Source organism: Miscanthus floridulus, chromosome 5 (assembly GCF_019320115.1).
Source record: "Miscanthus floridulus cultivar M001 chromosome 5, ASM1932011v1, whole genome shotgun sequence".
Classification (NCBI taxonomy): Eukaryota; Viridiplantae; Streptophyta; class Magnoliopsida; order Poales; family Poaceae; genus Miscanthus; species Miscanthus floridulus.
The window spans coordinates 106,784,304-106,806,755 of NC_089584.1; the positions used below are offsets into that span (position 1 = coordinate 106,784,304).

At 46.7% G+C, this 22,452-nt stretch overlaps 2 protein-coding genes across 2 annotated transcripts; one reads left to right on the forward strand and one right to left on the reverse strand.

Moving 5' to 3' along the window:
- Positions 1-5,410: 5,410 nt before the first annotated feature.
- On the forward strand, positions 5,411-7,808 carry LOC136450419 (BURP domain-containing protein 3-like). Its single transcript, XM_066450842.1, has 3 exons — positions 5,411-5,565; positions 5,964-6,072; positions 6,201-7,808. The coding sequence occupies exons 1-3, from the start codon at positions 5,527-5,529 to the stop codon at positions 7,559-7,561; spliced, it is 1,509 nt and encodes a 502-aa protein (XP_066306939.1). The 5' UTR covers positions 5,411-5,526; the 3' UTR covers positions 7,562-7,808.
- Positions 7,809-8,200: 392 nt separating this feature from the next.
- LOC136452923 (NADPH-dependent diflavin oxidoreductase 1) lies at positions 8,201-14,486 on the reverse strand. Its single transcript, XM_066453498.1, has 12 exons — positions 14,046-14,486; positions 13,891-13,968; positions 13,708-13,812; positions 12,917-13,008; positions 12,600-12,781; positions 12,424-12,512; positions 11,021-11,095; positions 10,815-10,925; positions 9,865-9,999; positions 9,592-9,711; positions 9,224-9,440; positions 8,201-9,090 (listed from the first exon to the last, which is right to left on the reverse strand). Exons 1-12 carry the CDS (start codon positions 14,217-14,219, stop codon positions 8,561-8,563), a joined length of 1,908 nt encoding a protein of 635 aa, XP_066309595.1. The 5' UTR covers positions 14,220-14,486; the 3' UTR covers positions 8,201-8,560.
- Positions 14,487-22,452: the final 7,966 nt, after the last annotated feature.

Here is a 22,452-nt window from a genome sequence, read left to right on the forward strand (position 1 = left end):
ATGAGGTAATCTTTCAGCTAAAAAATGGTTTCATGTATTTTTAACTATTATTAGCATTCATCGTTGTCATACATTGTCCAATATGGGAGGTGAGTGAAGGGTGCTGATGGCAAAAGGGAAACTAATATCTTGTCTTTGCAAAAACCTCTAAGATGGATTGCTAGTAGAGTAAGAGATTTAGAAATTTAGTAACTCCTGATGGCCATAAGTGCCTTGTTAAAAACAGGCAGGAAGCTTGAAAGAGGAAAGAAGATGTGCATGGTTTTAGATGAATATGACGTTGTCAGGGACCAAATACTAGGGTACCCAAAGAGGAGGAGCTGATAACCATCAAACGTTGATGCTTCTGAACAGGCAAGAACGTGACTACACCTCTTGCCCAACGACCGAGGGTTAAACTTCGTCTCGTCCGACCCTCAAAGGTTGACTCTGCCTCGCCCGACCCTCAGGGGTGGGCTCTGTCTCGCCTAACGTCTGAGGGCAGACTCCACCTTACCTGACCCCCGGGGACTGGCTCCGCCTCGCCCGACGTCCGGGGGCAGGCTCCGCTTCGCCCGACGTCTGAGGGCAGACTTCGCCTCGCCCGACCCCCGGGGGCTGGCTCCGCCTCGCTCGACGTCTGAGGGGTAGACTCCGCCTCGCCCGACGTCCGGGGGCTGGCTCCGCCTTGATCGATGTCTGAGGGGCAAACTCTGTCTTGCCCGACAACTGGGGGCTGGCTCCGCTTCGCTCGACGTTCGGGGGCTGGCTCCGCCTCGCCCGACGTCCGAGGGCGGACTCCGCCTCGCCCAACGACTACGTGCTGCTCCTTCATAACTACACGCGCAGATAAGAAGGGGCACTCAAGTCAACCGCAACACCGAGTACCATACCCTACACGTCTATAGGAAAGTACCGTCAGAATATGACAAGACGGACGCTTTAAGCCCTTCTAGGCATGTTAGAAGCCTAAATAGTGTTGTGGGCGTCGACATTTATCTTACAGTGTTATGGGTGCCGGCATTTGCCCTCGAGCACGGATCTTGACGGAGGCATACGACAACCACTACGGTCCAGGAGGAAACTCACATCATCTACAGTAGCGGGCGTTGGGTCACTGAGCCGTCTGCTCCCTATAGGGTCACGGTTCAGCACCCTGGTCCGTTGCGTCGCCCGTCGGGACAGGATGGGACATGACCACTTGCTGACAAAGCCAGAGCACAGTCCTATCAAGATCAGCGGACAGACTCTCAGCATGGAGTTGTCCCTGGCACCATCTGTCGTGTCAGCAGGACTCACTCGGAGGAAAAGGAACACCCGGCACCTTCGAAGGACCTTCTTTGCCTCTGATTTTTCTTCTTTCTCCTATCTGTAATTCCTGCTTCCTCTTGGTCTATAAAAGGGAAGGCAGGGCACCTCACTAAAGGGACGACGCGACTCAACACACAACACATCACACATAGTTGAGCAGCGACCAAGCTCTCTGCACCCATCGACCTCTCCATCAGAGACTTGGGATCTTTCCCTCTCTCGCCCGTTTGTAACCTCTACTACGAGCCTTTCAGTGCTAATAACATGAGCAACAGCCGCAAACTAGATGTAGGGACATTCTGTCCGAACCAGTATAAACCTTGTGTCTTTTAGCACACCATCCGGATACAACGCGTAATAATACAAATTTACTCATTGGTGTTTACTCGAAACACCGACATATGTTGTCAATGTATGGTTGATAATGGGCCAAGGGATTGATACGTGTGAATTATGATTGAATATGGTATAAACTATCTGCATGTTGCATAGTAGACTATTGAGATGAAAATTCCATCCATGTAGAAAATATGTTACATGGTCTACAAAACCAATAGTTGATAACCAGTTTTCTACTGTGTTGATTCTTCTAAACCAATATGCAATACTTTGATTTTAGTAGAAAATTATTACACATTAAAAAGGTTGCCTGGACTATTTGCAGATCATAAAATGAAAACTATTTGCACTCGAGTTTCTTCAGTGCAAGCTAAATGTTACAGTCGCAGAACAGAAGTAGTGCACTTGGGAAGTACATTTAGAGAATGAGAATCTATCTGTTAATTTAGAGTAACCCTTAAAAAACTATATACAGACTCTTAGTTGTCCTAATTCTAGCAGTTCAACATGGCACCCCTACAATTTGCCTATGCTTTGCTTTCTGTAATTCTGCATGTGTTTTTTTAACTCCATGTTTTGCTTATGATACTTTCTATTGCCTTTCCAGATATTATAAATATCTATGCTAATCTATTACCTAATTCTATATTAGGGCAAGGAGTACGTTGCAAACTCAGAAGACAACTTGGGTTCTATACACAATGTGATACTATGTGTAGTCCCCTTAACCATAACAGAAATCCTAAACCATCTGATCAACAACCAGAATGAGTACTTCATAGAGGTATGCAAGATTGGTTTGTTTGTGGAACCTGAGCTTTGCCAGGTTGGACTAGCAATGCCTCAGCTAGCAGCCAAACCTCATGGTCTGGATGGCAGAGCATAGCTTCGGGTTATGGTTTGAGGAGGATGTTCATGGACTCTGATGTAATCTGTTCCGTTGATTTGTCGCAACGCATGTGGTCGTACTTGTTCGCTGTCCCACCGATGTAGTATGTTCTTGTGACCGCGGATGACTGATATCATCCTGCTGCTATCACCCATGCTCTCACCTGTCATTAGCGGAGCAATTTTGATAGCAAAAGGCAACGCAAGTGGGTGGATAATGCATATATTTCCTTCTTCATAGTAATAAGTAGAGATTTGTGCTATGTACTTGTCGGCGTGATATCCTGATCTTAAGCGCTAACTTTAGGATGGCGGTGATAATGACTATATATATATATATATATATATATATATATATATATATATATATATATATATATATATATATATATATATATATATATATAAAACTACTGTTCTGCAGCTGGCCATAGAAAAACTTATTCTGTAGTCACTTTGAGTTACGATAGTTACTATGCTAATTTACGAGACTACAGTGATTCCTTACTAAGTGATTTACTATAACATTATGCTAAATATCACCGTGAGTTGTAGTAACACGAGTATATTCAGTAGCCAGCTACAAAATAAGTTATCCTATAGCCACCTCCATTTACGATAATTTTATATACTAATTTACGATAATGTCAATACATATTTACGATAGTTGGGTTACTATAACACATGGAGATATTTACCATAAGGTTATAGTAAACCACTTAGTAAGGAGTTATTATAATCTCGTAAATCAACATAGTAATTATCGTAACTCAAAGTGACTACAAAATAAGTTATTTTGTAGCCAACTATAAGGTAGTAGTTATATATATATATATATACACACACCAATGTCTGATTAGTTCTTAACGTTATTGTCTAACTATAAAGCATGTCTATTACGCGTGAAAAATAGTTTTTGTTAAACAAATCATTGCAGGGCGGCCGAAGGGTGCCTGATGTTTAGTCCAGATGACTCCCTCCCTCTTTCGGCTTCAGCCTTTCACAGGATTGCGGTGGCACATGGACAAGTGAGGGACGGCACCGAAGATCGGGATAGCAAAGGAATTGACTCGGATTCATTGCAGTTTAGGAATGCGGATGTGGTACCGCATTCTGTTCATACAGTTGCGCCAAGGACCTAATCCCAGTATTTTAGTCGTATTGTCCTAAATCAATAGCGACTGTTTTCTAATTTCCTTGTAGTAGAAGAATTTTAAGCATACAGTGGGACATCTTGCAACAGTACCCATGAGGAGTACACTGCATAGTACCCATGAAGAATTTGATGCAGGAGGCACCGACAATTCATTAGCCGAAAGGCCACAGCACACTCTGATGCAACTTGGTCATGGCATTCCCAAATGCTCCCTCCGTTATATCTTAAATTCGATCAATTATAAAAACTATCAATATTAATAGATTAACTACGAAATGTATTTTATAATAAGTTATTTTAGAGCCATAAATATGAATAGTATTTACTAGATTTTTGGTTAAACATGGACTACTTTTGCTAACACGCAATACGTATTGCATTCTTTTTCAGACGTAGGTACCAGTTCCCTCGTTTGGTTAACGTTCACGTATGAATCAGGCCGTGCGGGGGGGGGGGGGGGGGGGGGGGGGGGGTTGCGGTGCAGGCATGGAAGTGAAGTAGTACTGAAGTTCTTGTCCTGCAACCAACTCCCAACCAAACGGGAGACGAGCTGGCCCCGAGTTTCCACGCTCCATTACTTGCCGCGGCCCGCCGGCCTTCAGATCGACCTCGTTCCGCTCCAAGTCGCAAACGGCGATATTGATGTGCGTCATCAGTACAGAAACAGATGCACCCTTCCCCGTCGGTGATGATGGCTCGATCTGCAGCCCCCGGCAAGGAAGACATGCCGGCCAGAGCATCCGTCTCTCAGTAAAGCGCTTCGAACCGTACGCTGATCGCTGCAACTACCAGACAGAGACCTCAGTTATGGCCCTAGCTGGTGGATATGGTTCGAGGATGCCTGCATTGTTCGTAGCGTATCCTGTGCCATAGTCCCATCGAAATAAATAAATAATGTTACGGAGTACGGCGCTGTTCGCTTCTTTTATAATCCGTCTTTCTCAGCTTGTTTTTTCAGTCGAAAACGTGTTTTTTTCTCACGACAAATCAGCCGAAAACAGTGTTTCGATTTGTTTTTTCAGCGAAGCGAACTGGGCTCGCCTACTGTACTAGGTCTCAGCAAAAAAAGAAGAAGATGATGGTACACGTAGGAATATTTGTATAGGTATATATACGTATACGTATACACCCGGCTCCAGCCACGGACGACGGAGCTGCTGTCCGCCGGTCGCTAGCAGGTGGTTTCCCAGCGCAACCGTCTTCACCGCGCGAACAGGCCGGCCGGTGCCGTGCCGTGCCGTCGCGAACAGGCCGGCCGGTGCCGTGCCGTCGCACGTCGGCTTGGGACGGTGACGGCCTGACGGGCATTCAATGGCGCGCGGCAGGCAGCCAGGTGGGGGGCAGTTGAGTTGAGTTGCCGCGATACACAGTTCCCACATGGCCCATGGGCCACATGGCCGCCCCGGTCGTGGTCTTGTCCCAGTACGGCTCTCTCTACTACCCATACCCTACCTCTGTGCCAGTGTGCCGCCTGTGCGGCTGTGCGTGGTGCGTGCTGACCGCCGAGCGAGGTTGGCTGGTTCGTATCGTTGTTGTTGGTACTGTTGATTGGTTTATGTGTGAGAAAAATACTGTTTTAGTTGGAAATTTATGATCGTTTGGCTGGCTGGACTCAGCTGATCCCGGTGGTTCAATCAGTGATGGCACTCTATTACTGCGGCTGCTGTGCCCCAGAGCTGAGCAGCAGTGGAATACCAATTAATTCTCCCAACTCCAATCTACTCCCTGGTTTTGGTTATAAATATTGGCTAGTACCACCTGCTGCAGGGCCATCATCGTCTGCATCGCTCGCTCTCCTTTCACTGGGAAGAACATCTATCAGCTTGCTCATTGGCCATCTTCGATCGTCTTCCATGGAGAGGCTCCTCGCCGGCCTACTTGGCTTCCTATTGGTCAGTCCCTCTCACTGCCACGCAGTTCATCTTGTGCATCTTTTCTCCCATCATTTGCTTCATCAGCCTTACATGTATCGACAGATATGAGGGAAGGAATGTCGTTTCATCTTTTTCAGTAATGGTTTCTACAACATTAGTACACGGTTGCTAGCTAGTGATGCCTATTAACCCTATTAACATATGCTGCTGCATGTGAATTTGAAAACATTCAGAAGAGATTCAGCTTATAACATATATAAGATGTATGCTTTCTAATTGTATGAGATTTTTTTTTCTATTGGTATATATCGATGCATTTTCAGGCGATGTTAAGGTTTTTTCCACTTTCACCCTAGTAATGAAATAAGGTAGACGATCTCTGATGCAAAGAGAGAGCTCTTGTGGTTTGCATGCAGATCACGTCAGTAGGAAGCCATGCAGCTCGTGCTCCGGATCAATACTGGAAGTCTGCTCTTCCCGACACTCCCATGCCGACCTCCCTCTCCCAACTCCTCAACACCCCAGGTATAACAATTTAACAGACAGCTCCAGATCTTCAGGCTTCAGTATGTACGCCAGATACTTTATATAGGTATGTCCATCACACAAACACACGTAGCACTAACACCTCTTCCTTGCTTATATATACGCAGCCGGAGGCACGACCGTCAACGTCGGCTGGGGCGGTGTCCACGTCGATGCCGGGCGCAGTAAGCCCGGTGGTACGACGGTTGACGTAGGCAAGGGCGGCGTCGGCGTCAACGTTAACCCTGGCAGCAGCGGCAAGAAGCCCGGCGGCACCACGGTCGGCGTTGGGGGGAATGGGGGAGTCGGCGTTAACGTCAATCCTGGCTATGGGAAGCCCGGCGGCACGACGGTTGGCGTCGGGAAGGGCGGAGTTGGTGTTAACGTCAACCCCGGCTACGGGAAGCCCGGTGGCACCACTGTTGGCGTCGGGAAGGGTGGCGTTGGGGTTAACGTCAACCCTGGCAAGCCCGGCGGCAGTGGCACCACGGTCGGCGTTGGCAAGGGCGGCGTTGGCGTCAACGTCAATCCTGGCTACGGCAAGCCCGGTGGCACCACGGTCGGCGTCGGCAAGGGCGGAGTGGGCGTCAACGTCAATCCTGGCAAGCCGGGTGGTACCGGCACAACCGTTGGCGTTGGCAAAGGCGGCGTGGGCGTCGACGTCAATCCCGGGTACGGCAAGCCGGGCGGCACCACGGTCGGCGTTGGCAAGGGCGGGGTTGGCGTCCACGTGAACCCGCGCAAGAAACCCGTCAACGTCAACGTCAGCCCTTTCTTGTACACGTACGCCGCATCAGAGACGCAGCTGCACGACGACCCCAGCGTGGCGCTCTTCTTCCAGGAGAAGGACCTCCAGCCCGGTAAGAAGGTGACCGTCCAGTTCGCCAACACCGCGACCACCGGCGCCAAGTTCCTCCCGCGAAGCGAGGCCGAGGCCATCCCGTTCTCCTCCGAGAAGGTCCCCGAGATCCTCGCCCGCTTCTCGGTGGACCCCGACTCCGTCGAGGCGGCGGAGATGGCGCAGACGTTGCACGACTGCGAGGCGCCATCGGCCAAGGGCGAGAAGAAGGTGTGCGCCACGTCGCTGGAGTCCATGGTGGACTTCGCCACCACCAGCCTCGGGACCAGCCACGTGAGGGCCGTCTCGACCGTCGTGGCCAAGGAGGGTTCGCCGAAGCAGGAGTACACCATGACCGGCGTGAAGCGCGCGGCCGGCACCGACGACGGCGGCCGCCTCGTGGCCTGCCACGCGGAGCCGTACGCGTACGCCGTGTTCGCGTGCCACCTGACGCAGCAGACGCGGGCGTACACGGTGTCGATGCTCGGCAGGGACGGCACGGCCGTGGACGCTGTCGCGGTGTGCCACGCCGACACGTCCGGGTGGAACCCCAAGCACGTCGCCTTCCAGGTGCTCAACGTGAAGCCCGGCACGGTGCCGGTCTGCCACTTCCTGCCGCAGGACCACGTCGTCTGGACCCGCAGCGGCTGAGGCTGCTCTGGATGGCCGCCGTTTGCTCTCTCGTCGCGCCGCCTGATGGAGTGATGGTTTCGTTTCATTGTGTTTTAGTAGCCTCTGGGCATACTGTCGTTTATGTTTCCAATACAGTGCTTGATTGTGTAAAAAAAAAGTACAGTGCTTGATGCTTTGTATGGATGGTGTTGCCAGCCAGTATCGACCACCTGCTTAGATTCTGTTGTATAGTTTTAATAAATAAACAGACATCTCTTTATGGTTACTGCTGCTCTCAGCCTAAACAAACTTCTGCTGATCTACAACGCTTCGTCTACGCAGACATCTAAACTCAGCCCTACCGTTCATTCCATAGCACGACAGGGCTACCAACACGATACTGCAGCCTACGATGGTCGGTGTAACAAACAGGTACCGACATAAGAGAACTGAACGTGGAATTATGCACAAATTTAAAATGGGAGTACTCCCTTTGTCCTAAAAACAGTCTATGAATCTCAAGTTTAACCACGTATATAAAACAGAATTGCTTCCTCCATCCCTGAATAAATAAATTCTAAAAATAAACAAAAATAAGTAAATACATCTTGAAGTTTGACTAAGTTTATATAGAAAAGTATCATTAACAAACATATATGAAGCACTATTTGACACGAGTAGTAAAATTCCAGAGTGACCACTAAATACAAAATTAGTTCTAAAGTCATCAAAAGTTCGTTAACTGAACTGCAACAGGGCTAGACAAGTTGAATGCACACTAACAATCAGATGCAACAAAAGCTGATGTAATTACTGTTCTCACTTAATCAAATGAAATGACATTCCGTATAGAGGGCTAAATGAGGAAATGCTAGATCATCCTCCTAACTATTTCTCTTCCGTATTGGATGATTTTACATGTACATGTTTCCACATTTTCAATGCCTTTGATCTACACTGAAATTCTCCCTAGTTCCATACTCAGCAAACATTCGCGAAATTCTGATAATATGTACTTTCTGATAAAAACCATCACAACTATGACCAAGTCTCGATGTTAAGTCTACCAGCCCTTTCTAGATCCCTGAGCCATTTTGAAGCATCTGCTTGTTTGACACCACCTTCTTTACAAATAACCTCCTCTAGTGCAGCTGTAACATCAGCAGGCATTTTCGTCGAAGAGCCCGCAATGTAAATCACTGCATCGGACAGTAATAAGTTCCACACTATTGAACTCTGTTCCTTTATCTTATGTTGCACATAGACCTTTTGAGGCTGATCCCGGGAAAAAGCAACAAATAAACCACCACCCTTTTTCGAGGACAACACCCCCTCATCCTGGGCATGAGTTAACCAGAAATCCTTGTATAGAAAATCGTTATCTTGATTTCTACAGCCAAAGAAGAACAGAACCGGGGCTGTTGGTTCTGCTGCAGACTGTGCAGCCCTTTCCTCTACAAATGCACGGAATGGTGCACATCCTGTTCCTGGTCCTATCAACACAAGAGGAACCATTGGACGTGGAGGAGGAAGGGATCCTTGGTGTATCCAACACGGGATAAGAATGTCTGCACACAAGCATAATGTGAGAGAGGGTAGGTGGTTGTGTTTTGGTCAGTACTGAGCAGCATAGCTACAACAGCTAAATGAAGTTAAGCAGAAGAGAGGATACTAATTGCAGCTAACTGAAGCAGAATATACCTTTATTTGGATTGAGCCCGGCCAGCCATGTAGAACAGAGTCCACGCCGGGTTCTCTTGAATGGAGTAACCCATGCTACGATGCTAACGGTCAAATGGATTTGATTTGGGTGTACCAGTGGGGATGATGAGATGGAAAAGGCTCTTTTCTTCAGTGGAGGTGTTAGTTGCACCAGCCATTCAAAAGGCATTTGAACTGAAGGAAAATCCTCCAACACCTAAAAATGACACAAAATCATGTAACTACTGTGAACCATGGAAATTAATTGAAGAGAAAAATGGGTATATTTACTGCCAAAATTATTCTGCATGACAAGCCATCTTGGAAAGAATGTTGTTATGAAAAGCTTCAGTGAAAGCCTTCCTCACCTCTAGAACAGTCCTACCCTCCTTCTGATTGTACTGGTAAAGATCATCTCTTCCTTCAGGAGAAGCAAAATACTGAAGCCTCTCCTTTTCACGTTCACTTGTTGCAAAAAAACTCATGACCTACCAAAGAACATTGGAGTTACGTGAGCATTCGCAGCTTCGCATGACATATATTAGTTAGATAGACATCATATCAGACGCATAGATATAAATATGTGACATCAAAAGAATAGAAAAGAGGTTATAAGATTAATTCAAAATATTGGTTCTTGCCTCAAAGAAATATCGACGAGGGGAAGCTGACGCGACATCCATTGTCAAAGCAACAAAGGTCCTTAATTTGATGCGGTCCATCTGGCTACGCACAACTGAACCCTTCAAAACTTTATCCCCACTTCTCACTCCAATCTGAGCAAACAAAAGGACATGCTTTCTCATTAGTAACTAGATAACTGTAACAGATGAGAAGATAAGAAAAATGCACATCTAAGGGCCAGTTTGGCAGTTCTCTGCTCCGCGAGATTCAGCTGGAGCGCTGCCAAACGCCACTGCTACCACCCCCGCTCCACACGTGAAGCGCTCCAGCCGTTTTGCACTACTGGTGGGGAGTGGAAAAAACCTGCTCCCTGTGCTCTGCTCCGCTCCTGTCATACTTCTCCGCTACCCCACCGCCCTTCTTCTCCACCTCCCCGCCACTCGCCTCCCCCACCGCCCTTCACCCCTGCTACCCTTCTTCGCCGATTCACAATTGGGTGAGCTTGACTCGTGGGAGGAGAGCACAATTTGCCAGAGGCTGACCTCGATCCATGCGAGGAGGTCAATTCGCCGCGGCCGACCCTGACCCAGCCACGTGCTGACTCTGTGCCGCCATCGCCTGAGATGGAGTGACGAGAAGCTCTACCAAACGGTTCATGTGGGAACCTAGAACGACCGGGAGCAGGAGCTAGAGCGATGGGAAGTTGCATTAGAGCTTTACCAAACTGGCCCTAATTATCTCCCTTCTAACAGATGAACTTTATCATTTCAGGAAAGAAAGGTGTAATTGTCTAAACCATATGATAAACTGATTGTAAAACAAAAATGTTGTTAAGCTAGCTGTATTTACAGCTACTAATGGGGATACAACAAGTATTGGAAAATAAAGAAAGTTGCTGTATCAGGATACCAAAAATACAGTTACAAGTAGATAACTCTATTATACAGAACAAAATAGATTCACGTACCGTTATGTAACAATCTGGATCCAAGTTACAGCGTTCAATGAAGGCATCGACAGCTGATGGATTTTGACTTGGTAGAATTTCAAGAGCATCACCAATTTTATAACTGATGGCCTAACATGAGAAATATGCAATTATGTTCCCATTTCTGAAGTATCACACTTCATAGGAATTCATGAGAAAATTACAGTGTAGTATAAATTACATACTGAAGATGGATCTTCCAATTCAAAGTGGCGAACATCTCTATCAGAACCCTCCTTAGTCAAACGCTTGTTTTTTACCTGAAAAGAGTGTTCAATACCATTAATTCATTAGCAACAGAAACAATAACGAGATTAGTGCTGAATCATGATACATTGACATGACAGATGGACCATCATTTTCACCAAGCTTGTTGTCTGCCAAACTAGTCTTTAAAAATTGACATCCAGTATCCACTAGTTAGTTAGTTTTGACTTTATTTCACCACTGTAAACATCTTGGAACGCGGGGCAAAAATCTATCAATCTATAACGTGTAACTTCAAGCTGACCTCAGTACTGAAATGATAGTGATTAGCTGCTCGAATTCAGCTCATTGCAGGCTTGATTCGAACTCGGCTCAACAGGAAATCAAGCGAAGCTCGAGGTCAGGCCAAAGTTAGCAAAACTTTTATCGAGCGATCTCAAGTAGCTTGATGGAGCTCGTGTTAGATGATTTTCTAGCATGTTTATTGCCTTTCAAACTTACAAGCAGTCAACGAAGGCCCAAGGCCCAAGCAAACTAGCAGACCACAGAGCCCACTCCTGTGTCCATCCCTCTGAGTCACCGATGCCAACCCTATCCTAGCGCCACTTCTTACCAGCGACTAAGTGAGTGCTGCCTCGCGTCACTGACCAGCGACAAGCCGACCACCACATTGCTCACTCTCCATGCCAGTACCCTCCTCCATTGACCATCATGCCTCTCTCCCCTCACGGCCTAACGGCCCCCTTCACAGCTAGAAATGTACTGCACTGCCGCGCTCGACCCCACGAATATCCAGGTTGAGCTCCTGAAGATCTCAACACAGATATACTATTTCTCAAATTTGCTATCTTTTCTTTTCCTTCGATTCATCCACTCAAGCATTTTTTGAAGCATCCCTAGACCCTAGTAGTATCTTTGGACTCTAAATTTCTCGTTTGGGGTCATGTCTTCCTCCATCCTCCCCATGACCATGACCATGAACTTGGTGTCAATGTAGATGCTGGTGGTGAGCTTTTCCGAGCCAAGCTCGAGCTCCACTGCAAGATCGAGCGGGATCCTGAGCTTGCTCGGGCTCTGCTCGAGAGCATGACCAGCTCAAGCCTCAAGCAATAAACAGGTAAGTTCGCTTGAGCTCGGCTCATTGACAGCCCTATTTGGGAGGCACATGCCTTTTTCAACAATGAATTTTGTGAGTACTCTAGAGTCCAGATAATAGTTTTAGTACCACAGGAACAAAATTTAAATAATATCCATGACTAGAAATGGCCAGTACGCTGAAATTATTATGGTTTCAAAGCAAAGGAAAACTAATTTAGATATGAACCAAGGATAGAGATAACAATGATTCAAGTTCAAGCTGTGTAAAGAGCATATTACATACCATTTGAAGCATGTAAGGTGGCTCTCCATCAGCATGGAACCGTAGTGCAGGGGACATTGATCTTGCGCTACTTATTATTTTACTGGGGTCTGTGAAATAGACAATAGCTAAAATCACGAACAGGTACTGCAAAATAGAGCATACCAGTAAATAATACCAAGTTCATCCATTCATACCTGAAAGTATAGGATCTTGTGGAACTTCATTGGAAGAGTAATAAATGACATGAACTTTGGGATGCCCCAAAATACTCAAATTAGAATCATTGATATCAGACACTCTAGGTAAGAGTGACGGATTAATTTCATTCAGAGATTTCCACATAGATAGCAACCAAGGATCTAAAGCCCCTTCATATCTGATGTTGCACAACGAAGAAAATCCATTAAAGTTGAGAAATGCTTCTGAGGGAAAAGAAAATGACAATGTACAAATGTTACAACCACAATGTCACAATTATTTACACAAAGCAAGTGAGATATTAAAATCGTACCCTGAAGGGTGTTGGTCATCTCCCAGGCCTATCTCTAGAACTGGTTCTGCACCAAGATGTAAAAGCCTTCTATCAAGCTTCTTTGCAGCAAACTGCAGTAGTAAACACACTAATGAAGGGCAAACAGAAACAAGAGGACCATTGCTAACCAGAAGTCATGACTTATGAGAAGCGTATTACAAGCTTACAGCCTCGGTTTGATTGAAATAAGATATACAGTTAAGGATATGTTTAGAATATACCCCTTCCGTTCCAAATTACAAGACGTATTGGCTTTTCTAGATACATTGCTTTTACTATGTATCTAAACATAATGTATATCTAAGTGCATAGCAAAAGCACGTATCTAGAAAAGCCAAAACGTCTGATAATTTGAAATGGAGGGAGTACAAAAGGAAAAGTTACAATGTTGTGTTGAGGTGCATGCAAATGTTATCTGAAGCTGGTACAGTGGTTATATTAGAACTTAAGAATATACTAGCTTCAGTTTACAAGCATTCACCTAATAGTACTAGGACTAAAAAAAAGCTTTATATCTCCCCTAAAATATGGTGCTTAACACTTAATCGCTCATCGCAACCACCCAAAGCAAAGGGAACAGAGTCACTATATGTCATTATAACCATATACTATTTTCTAAAGATGCACTGTGTGGAACGTTCTTCTGGCAATAAGTCCCTAAAATGTAGGGAATTAACTGCAATTATTTCAACAATTCTACACACATTATTATACTGATGGCAGCATATAATGATTATTAGCAAGCTCAATTCCACAGAAAAAAGTCTCACATTGTACTTCTGGTAGCCTGAATCCCCGAGTCCAAACACTGCGTGATGGATCCCCTCAAGCCATTGTCTGTCCAGATCCTTCCGAAGCAGGTATCTCCAAAACCCCTGCCGCAACATCCAACCAAAATCCCAATAAGCAATTCAGACGACTGGAAATAATCTAGTGGATCAAAATGCCCAGACCTTCATGGAATCCGGGGGATCGCCCTGCCCCGTGGTGGAGACGACAAAGACCACGAACCGCTCGCTTGGCAAGCGACTCTGCACGAACAAACAGAGGCGTCACATTCTCACATGCACGGGTTGTTTGGCTGAGGGCTTTAGGTTTTGGAGCTTACGGGATCGAAGCTGTCCATGGAGAGCACGTCAACGGCCGGGCAGCCGCCACGTTCTGCCTCGCGGCCGACACGCTCTGCGGCGTCCATGGCGTTCCCAGTTTGTGACGCGTAGAGCACGAGGAGGCGGCCGCTGGAGGACGCCGCCGCGTCAGCCTCCGCGGACGACGGCGCCATGGAGTAAGAGCTCAGAATCCGCTGCCTGCAGTAACCTAGCGGCGGCCAACAAGCGCAGCCAAGAGGCGCCTCGATCGGCTCACTCCGCCCAGGTCACGCAAGCTCCTGCCGCCGCTGCAATGGTTCGCCCGTACGATCGCCTACCTTGAGCTTGGTGCTCGCTGGGGGCACGTGCCTCCCTTGTGTCCGGCGGAGGCGGCAGCGGCGGCGGCGGCGGTTGCCAAGCGAGACTATGAGAGGGGGAAAGGGTAGGAGGGCGAAAGAGAGTTGCTTTCTTGCCCTGTTGACCATGACAAGGCCCAACCTACATTAGTATTGGGCCTAGCTCGGGCTGGATTCTAACGTCGTGGTGCCGTGTGGCCTTTCACATTGGGTTCATTCTTTGGTGACGCCCCCATAGGTCTCAACTTTCAAACACTTCCATAGATTTCTTTTTTTTTAAAAAAAGGAATTTTATTCCAATCTGTGTAAGAGTTTGCATATAACCAATCAAAGGCTCTGTTCGCTAGTTGGTTTCTGGGCTGATAAGCCCGGCTGATGCTGGTTTGTTGTGAGAGGAAAACACTGTTGGCTGGCTGATAAGCCCTGACTGAAACCAACAAGCGAACAGACTGAAAGAGATATTGACTAAATGCTAAGCCTTTCAAAGACAACAATCCATGCTTGACGAAATTTCTAGAAACCTTTGACTCTTATAATAATGTATGTTTGATAAAAAAAACTCATGTAGAAATTGGATAGAAAATCCTGATATCTAAAGAAATGAATTCTACATAGGAGTCTAAAGGAATGTCATATAGTGCAATCCTTTGTCTTTATTGAACTGCATGCTCTGACTAGTTTAACTAAAAAACTTAGGCAATTATAAAAATGTGCTCCCCTCAAAAACTTAAGTTGTTAGGAAAATGTGGTCCCCTAACGTACGGCTCCCTTTATCCTTAAACTTGGAAGTAGAAGTCCAGTGCAATTATTTTATTTTGTTTTGTTTATTTTATTGTGCTTGTTGTGATTCGAAGACAAGTAATTCATTTTACTTCAACACTTTTCCTAACGTTGAGGCTCCCTCAGACCTCAGCCTTCAGACATGGATACAAAGGAGCTACAATGGAACCCAACACGTCTTGACTCTTGAAATCAGATTATGTGTCATCGTTGAACGCTAGCTAAGATTAGAATTTGAAACCTTTGGCTCTAATATCGTATTTAGTTCTATGCCAGTTCAACCCCAAAAAAAGGCTTAAACTGATGGGTGCCTATAATTCACTTTGTTTTACAACTATCTCAAAATTAAGGAACATACATATAGAATTGGAAACCCTCAAAATTCCCATTTATCGCTCCGGAGTCTGGAAGCTAAGAAAAGACTATCGTCTCGTCTGGCGTTTGATGACAGCTTCAAGCCTCGAGTCTTACATGGATGCATATAAATCATCGAGCAAAATTCATGAATAATGTGTGCATACACATCATGGGGAGCAACGATATATACTGTAATAGTGATGCACAGTCACTTCCAACGGATTTCGTACCTGTCCTAGATGTCGTGTAACACAGAGCGCTTGTTTGTCGGGACACGTAAACCCCTGCGCGCTGCTATTTATGTAATCATGTCTACGTCGTCACTCGTCAAGCACGCTGCTATTTATATAAGTAGTCCATTTTTTTTTGTAGCTTCTTGATGACAATGCGATCAGAGCTATATCCAATTGCACAGAGGTCGTATCTATCGATATAAGCTAGGTAGCTCAAAAACTATTTGGTTGGAAGCCTGGTAGGCAAATGCCTGCAGGTTCTGGTTTTCGCATGTATTTTTTAGGCAAGGACCGAATGAAGGACACATGCGTGCGCCCGTGCGGCGCCTCACCAAACACGATCTACCAGTCCACAGAAATGACAGAAAGGATGCTTCTATTCCATCGCTTTGCATATAATGCATATAGAACTCTAACTAAGGCCTTGTTTAGTTGGGTGGAGTTTGGGATTTTAGCTACGGTAACATTTTCGTTTTTATTTGACAATTAGTATTTAATTATGGACTAATTAGGCTCAAAATGTTTGTCTCGCGATTTTTAACCAAACTGTGCAATTAGTTTTTTTCGTCTACATTTAATGCTTTATGCATGTATCGCAAGATTCGATGTAATAGTTACTGTAGTATTTTTTGGAAAAAGTTTTTGGATATAAACATGGCCTAAGCTGCACGGATCAAGAAAAGCTGTGTTCCAAGGAAACGTACGTACGCACTCTCGATCATTGTTGCTCCAAAAGTAACGAGACAGAGAATAACGTACGCAAGGGCCGTTTACGTCGTATCCTCATCGTCGGAGGACTTTATGTTGGCGTAGTCAGTTTCGGTCCACTATAGTCTGAGCCTACACCTTGTCGAACGCTGGTACCAAGTTTGGTACCGCCTGAACTCACGGTTCGTGTGCGGCTCGTTGTCGTCGTCTAGGTTGTCGTGCATCTTCTCCCATTCCTCAATGTAGGACTGGTGTTGCCTCTCCCAGTCAAAAATCTTCTTGTTCCTCTCACGATCCAACCTGCACGTATGTCATCGTTACATTAATCCACGTACGTGGCACCATATTATAAGAAATGGACCATCATCATGAGACATTTGAAATATCAAAACACTTACTTGTGTAAGTCAACGCCAGACGAGAACAGAGGCATAGGCCAAAGCTGTCTCACTTCAAATTGGCATGCAACCCTATCTGGCAGGTGGTACTCGACAGCATAGAAGCAGATTAGAGGGCACCTCATCCTATAGAAGTAGTCATCGGCCCCACATACGTTGCTCAGCTGAAAAGGAAGTGCGTCCTCTCCACCATACGGCTCCCACTCCACCTGCATCATGTCCAAATAAGATGTTAGATGATATACTAATCCTTTTAAAAGCAGCATGGAAAATAAAATTTACTTACAATAGACGTTGTCAGCGAATCTAGCTCGTTCGTGTACTCAATGTACGCCCAGTCTATCCTCGTGTGCGAAACCCTGACCTGGTCCCAAAGGTATGCCCACGTCGGCTGGCGACTTGGAGGCTGACCTTGGAACCACTCACGACGAGCCAGTACCCCTGGATGACCAACTGGAAAACGAGCCCACATCCACAGCTGTAATAGGTACACGCATCCACCAAGTGATGGGTTCGTCGTAGATCGACGACACCCCTCGCACAGCTGCCGGTATAGAAAACACAAGACTACAGAGCCCCAGCTGTACTGACCCGCCTAGTCCCAGTCACTGAGGCAGTGGATCCACATCCAGGACGCATTGTCACCCGTCGCGTCGGGAAAGAGAACGCAAGCAAAAAGGTGTAGGATCCACGCCCGACAGTAGTACCCAACCGTCTCCTCATCTGCCTCCTCAGGGCACTGTGCGAACTCTGTACGTAGCCATGAGATGGGAACTCCAGAAGTGCGAGCCTCTTGCTCGCCAAGCTCACGCCCAAGGAAGGCCTCCACTCATGCTCTCCAGCCCTCTGACATGCACTGCCCGGTGACTGGGTTCCCATAAATCCTTAGGCCTAGCATCTTCTGACAGTCCTAAAGCGAGACTGTCATCTCCCCAAAAGGTAGGTGGAAGCTGTGAGTCTCCGCCACCACCTATATTTAAGACCAAGCAAGATTACTTGTTAAAAAGTCAATCGCATGAACAAATGGCCATGAATGGAGGCAATGATTCACTTTAATACCTGTCTACCAACGCAGTTATCGCCGCTGAGTTGAACTTGGACAACCCACGACGAACCTGAAAGGAGATGACATCCAGGCCAGCTCTTTGCAGGAAAGGAGTGTACCTATCGTCGTACCGAATGTCCAAGAACCCACTATGGGTCCTAGAATGAAGGTGCGGAAGATCCTGCATCGAATATAACATAGTCACATGTTACTTCACGAACACATGTATGAATAAAACTTATAGATTATTACCTGCCCCAGCGCAACGAGACGTCCTCGGTGGGTCTCCTCGTACGTCAGGTCGAGCAGGTGGAATTGCTCCATCCTACAAAAAAATGAATGAATTAGAATTGCAGTGTACAATGAAACATGAACTTATAAATGTATAGGTAATTGATACAAATACAAGCATAAATTGAGACATGCATAATTAAATATATGATACGACAAATATAAAATAATACTATAAACCAATAGTCCTACCTCACTAATCTGCCAATGGCAACTTTGTGAGTTGTGGCCAAGTCTACCGCACTTGCCGCACTTGTACTGCTCGGGATCAGTAACAAATGGAGTTCCTCTCCCACGCCTAGTTCTTCCGGGTATCTGATCTATAACCATCCTATGCCTCGTCCTCTGCCTTGATCCACGCTTGTTCCAACGGTAAGCTGGATCCGCAATGTACTTCAGCCCATCATATGGAGGCCACTCTCTAGGGTCCTAGAAAGGCACAAAGCGAGGGCTCCATGTGTTCACAAGCGTGTTGACACTGAACTCGTGAGGTATCCTCCTTTCGATATTATAGTTGCGATGCCTAGCTGCTGCCACCAAATGAGAACATACAAAGTGGTATTGCCTTAGTTTACCACAAGTGCACTTGAAATCTTGGAGGACAACCACATGTATCCTCGACTCTCGAACCTCGCCGTCGGACGTTGTACCACCCCTATGCTCGACCTGATAAGTCCCTATGGCGTGGTCAAAGCATGCAACCTCATTTGTGCCAGCCCTTTCTCTTGCCTTCTCTAGGTGTGCCTTTGGTTTCGGAGCTCATATCTCTCCATCACTCCTCAACTGCAATGCATGGGCGTGTCTATCGTTGAACCAGGCAACAAGCTTATAGAAGGTGAATTGAACAATTGCATTCATGAGCATACCATGTATCCCCAATAGCAACTTATTGAATGACTCTACCATGTTGCTGCACTGAAACTCGTACCTCCAGCCACCGTCGTCATGAGCTCTTGTCCATTTCTCCAAATCCCTCATCAAACCTGTGAGCCATTGTCTACCTTCTGCATTTGATGCGGTTCTGACATGCTCCAACTTTTCCCTAAAGTACTTGTCCTCAAGCTATTGAGCAGCCTCCTGGAACAGATCAAAGTTTTTCTTGACACCGTCCTTCCGTAGTAGATTCTCGGCAAGGTGTCGAGTACACCAACGATGGTGCAAAGGTGCATACCCCTCTAACTGCTCTCGCACGGCATTAAGTATGCCCTGATGCCTATCAGATATAACGCCAACCTCCTTGCCAGGGCCAACCACGTGTATCCAGACTAGCCTCAAAAACCATCCTCAACTGTCATTGTTCTCCTTCTTAACCAAAGCAAATGCCAAAGGAACCAACTTGTTGTTCGTGTCATAGGATATGGCTATAAGAAGTGTGCCCTGGTATTTGTCAATCAAGAACGTACCATCAATGGAGAAGACGAGACGACAGTGCCTAAAGGCCTCGACACACTGAGGAAAGCACCAGAAGGCACGGAAAAATATCTGCCTCCCATCCTTTCATGCATTAGGTTTTGGGATGTACTCATAATACATGCCTGGATTCACCGCTTTGATTGCATTGAAAAGAACTGGCAGCTGCTCATACCTATCCTCCTAGTCCCCATATATCATCTTCCACGCTCGCTGCTTAGCCTTCCATGCTTTACCATAAGTTATCACATATCCTCCATACAATGCCTCAACGGTCCTGATAATTATTCTCACCTTCATGTTGGGTTCTCCCTGCAAAATTCCCATCAACCGCTTGGCAATGAGGGTAGATGTCAACTGCTGATGCCTCAATGTCAGCTCATGGTCAGCATAATTGTGTGGCCCAACAACTTTTGTGATCTTCCATTTTTCGGTCACCTGTTGCTTCTTTGCACAAACCCTCCATGGGCAGCGTTCCTTGTCATACACAACTGTGTAACGACACTCCACATATGAATTCAATACACTGTAAGGCCTCTTTCGTATCACTGTAAAAGCCTGCAACCACCTCTTCAAAGTAGGGAGGTCACTGAACACCCTCCCCTTCTCAATTACCATATTAGGACCGGCCTCAGGAGCTTCTAGGAGCTCATCATCACGTCCTTCTACAAACGCCAGATCAGAATGAGCAAGATCACTAAACTCATGAACTCTAGGATCACAGCGGTCGGAAAAGATACGCCTCATCATCTCAACATCACTCTCCGTCAGCTCTCCAATAGGACGATCATCATCAGAATCAAGAGCCCTAGCCATCTCATATGGCTCCGAATCATTCATAATTTCAACATTATTGGAGCCACGAAATCCATCTGAAAAGTGCACTTGCGCAGCAACATGGGGCACATCCATATTCTCAGAAATGTCTCTTGCAACGTCATTACAAAAATGAGGAAAGAATGAAAGAAATAGATGTAAGGAACAGGATAAGCTCCCAAAAACCATACGGTTAAGACACTTACTCGGATGATTCTGTGTCAAAGGGATCTCATAAAGAGGATCTGCCACGAAAACATGAGTATGACAACCATCTTCAAATAACGCATTGGGGGCAGATTGAGCATCAGGAACCGTAGCGCAATCTGCACATGCAGGTAAGGTTCCAGAACGGGAGGGTCGATGTGTGTCGGATGATCCATTGCTGGGGTAAACCCATGAGGGATTGGATGAACTAACACCCGACGAACAACCACGTCCAAACATTGCAGCTGGCTCTTCATAGCCGATCTCACATAGTTGTCCCATTGATCCGCACAATCAATTGAGATCATTCGCCTGAAGATGTTCGGAGGACAACCTAGGTGCAGTACACCATCAACTGCAATATCATCATCTCCAAAGCAATGCAGCTTCTCCCGAGCCCTTACAACCATATCACTAAATGAAGGCCTATCATTGAATAGCACAATCACGCTTTGTATGTCAAAAAAACTCAACATATCCATAACGATCGCTTTCAACTGTGCCTCCATGATATATGGTCACTAGGTTGTCCATCTATTTAAAAAACGTAATGAAACACATATCCTTTAGTCCAAATTAGACGATAGATAGTACCTAACAAGTACTTTCTAACTACAAACTAAGTAATCATGATAATAACTACGTATATATTTATAGTGTATTCACTAAATAGCAAGATCATATATAGTTAACTATAAATATAACTATATATCTAAGTAGCTATCTAACTATATCTATTTACTAATGTATCTATGTTTCTATCTATCTACATATATATCTCACTAAATCAACTAACTAAGTCATCACGGTATAACTAGTAAATAACAAACACCAACTAAATAGGTACATTGCATATTCATATTTTTTACCTTTCTGGGTCGACGGACGATGGGCGTAGGTCAAGGCGAAGATCCGGGCCTACGGTGGCGCGACCAACGACAGAGGTGGCGTGGGGCGGTCGCGGGGTGCCCGGCGCTCCGCGCGGCGAGACCGGCTCGACGGGCGCGGGAGGCGGGGCGAGGCGAGGGCGGCGGTGGACGTCGGCAAGGCGGGGCGAGGCCGGCGGTGGAGGGGGCAAGGCGGGGCGAGGCCGAGGCCGCCGGTGGAGACAAAGGCGAGGACGGCGGTGGAGGGCGTGGCGGCTCGGCGCTGCAGCCAACCAACGGGCAACAGCGCGAGGGCACAGCGGCACGGTGCAGACTTGGGCGAGGGAGCGGAGGCGGCGGCGCGGCGCGGGCTCGGCCGCCGGAGCAGCAGCGGCGTGGGTAGGCGGAGCACCAGCGGCGCGGGCGGGCGGGCAGGCGCGGGCACGGCGGTGGAGCGGCGATGGCGCGGGCAGGTGTGGCTAGGGCGAGATGGGGAAGAAGGAGTGGCCGGTAGATATTTAGAGGGCTCGGCGCCAGAGTGACTGGCGCCGAGCTCGGCGCCAAGATCTACGGCGCCGAGCTCGGCACCAGTCACTCTGGCGCCGAGCCTCCTGGCAGGCCATTTCCCGTGCCCAGGACCTCAGCGCGCAGTGACCGTGGCGCCGAGCTCAGTGCCAGTTACTCTGGCGCCGAGTCAAAGGTCAATTTCTGAAATTCTTTCCATCAAGGATCTATTTGAGAAAAACTTTCGAAAAAAGAGCTAAATAGTAAAAAATTCGACCGTTTCATTCAGCTTTACTACTTCGTGAAACGTGCGCTCGCTGCTCATCATCTCCTTTTTAAAATTTTATTATATTATATAAAGGGCCGGCCGGCAGTAGTCTGGAGCAAGCCTCCGATCCATGCATCGGCGGGCCGGATCGGAAAGGGTAGGGGTAATGCCTAAGCCGGGGGGCGGAC

What these genes read in the sequence shown, in the direction of transcription:
- LOC136452923 (XM_066453498.1), bottom strand. Translation starts at nt 14,219, where the DNA reads ATGGCGCCGTCGTCCGCGGAGGCTGACGCGGCGGCGTCCTCCAGCGGC. An exon ending in ATCCCCCGGATTCCATGAAG is followed by an intron (nt 13,813 to 13,890) that starts GTCTGGGCATTT and finishes ATGTTGCGGCAG; the next exon opens with GGGTTTTGGAGATACCTGCT. An exon ending in CAGGCTACCAGAAGTACAAT is followed by an intron (nt 13,009 to 13,707) that starts GTGAGACTTTTT and finishes TTACTACTGCAG; the next exon opens with TTTGCTGCAAAGAAGCTTGA.
- LOC136450419 (XM_066450842.1), top strand. Translation starts at nt 5,527, where the DNA reads ATGGAGAGGCTCCTCGCCGGCCTACTTGGCTTCCTATTG. An exon ending in GCCTACTTGGCTTCCTATTG is followed by an intron (nt 5,566 to 5,963) that starts GTCAGTCCCTCT and finishes GTTTGCATGCAG; the next exon opens with ATCACGTCAGTAGGAAGCCA. An exon ending in CCAACTCCTCAACACCCCAG is followed by an intron (nt 6,073 to 6,200) that starts GTATAACAATTT and finishes ATATATACGCAG; the next exon opens with CCGGAGGCACGACCGTCAAC.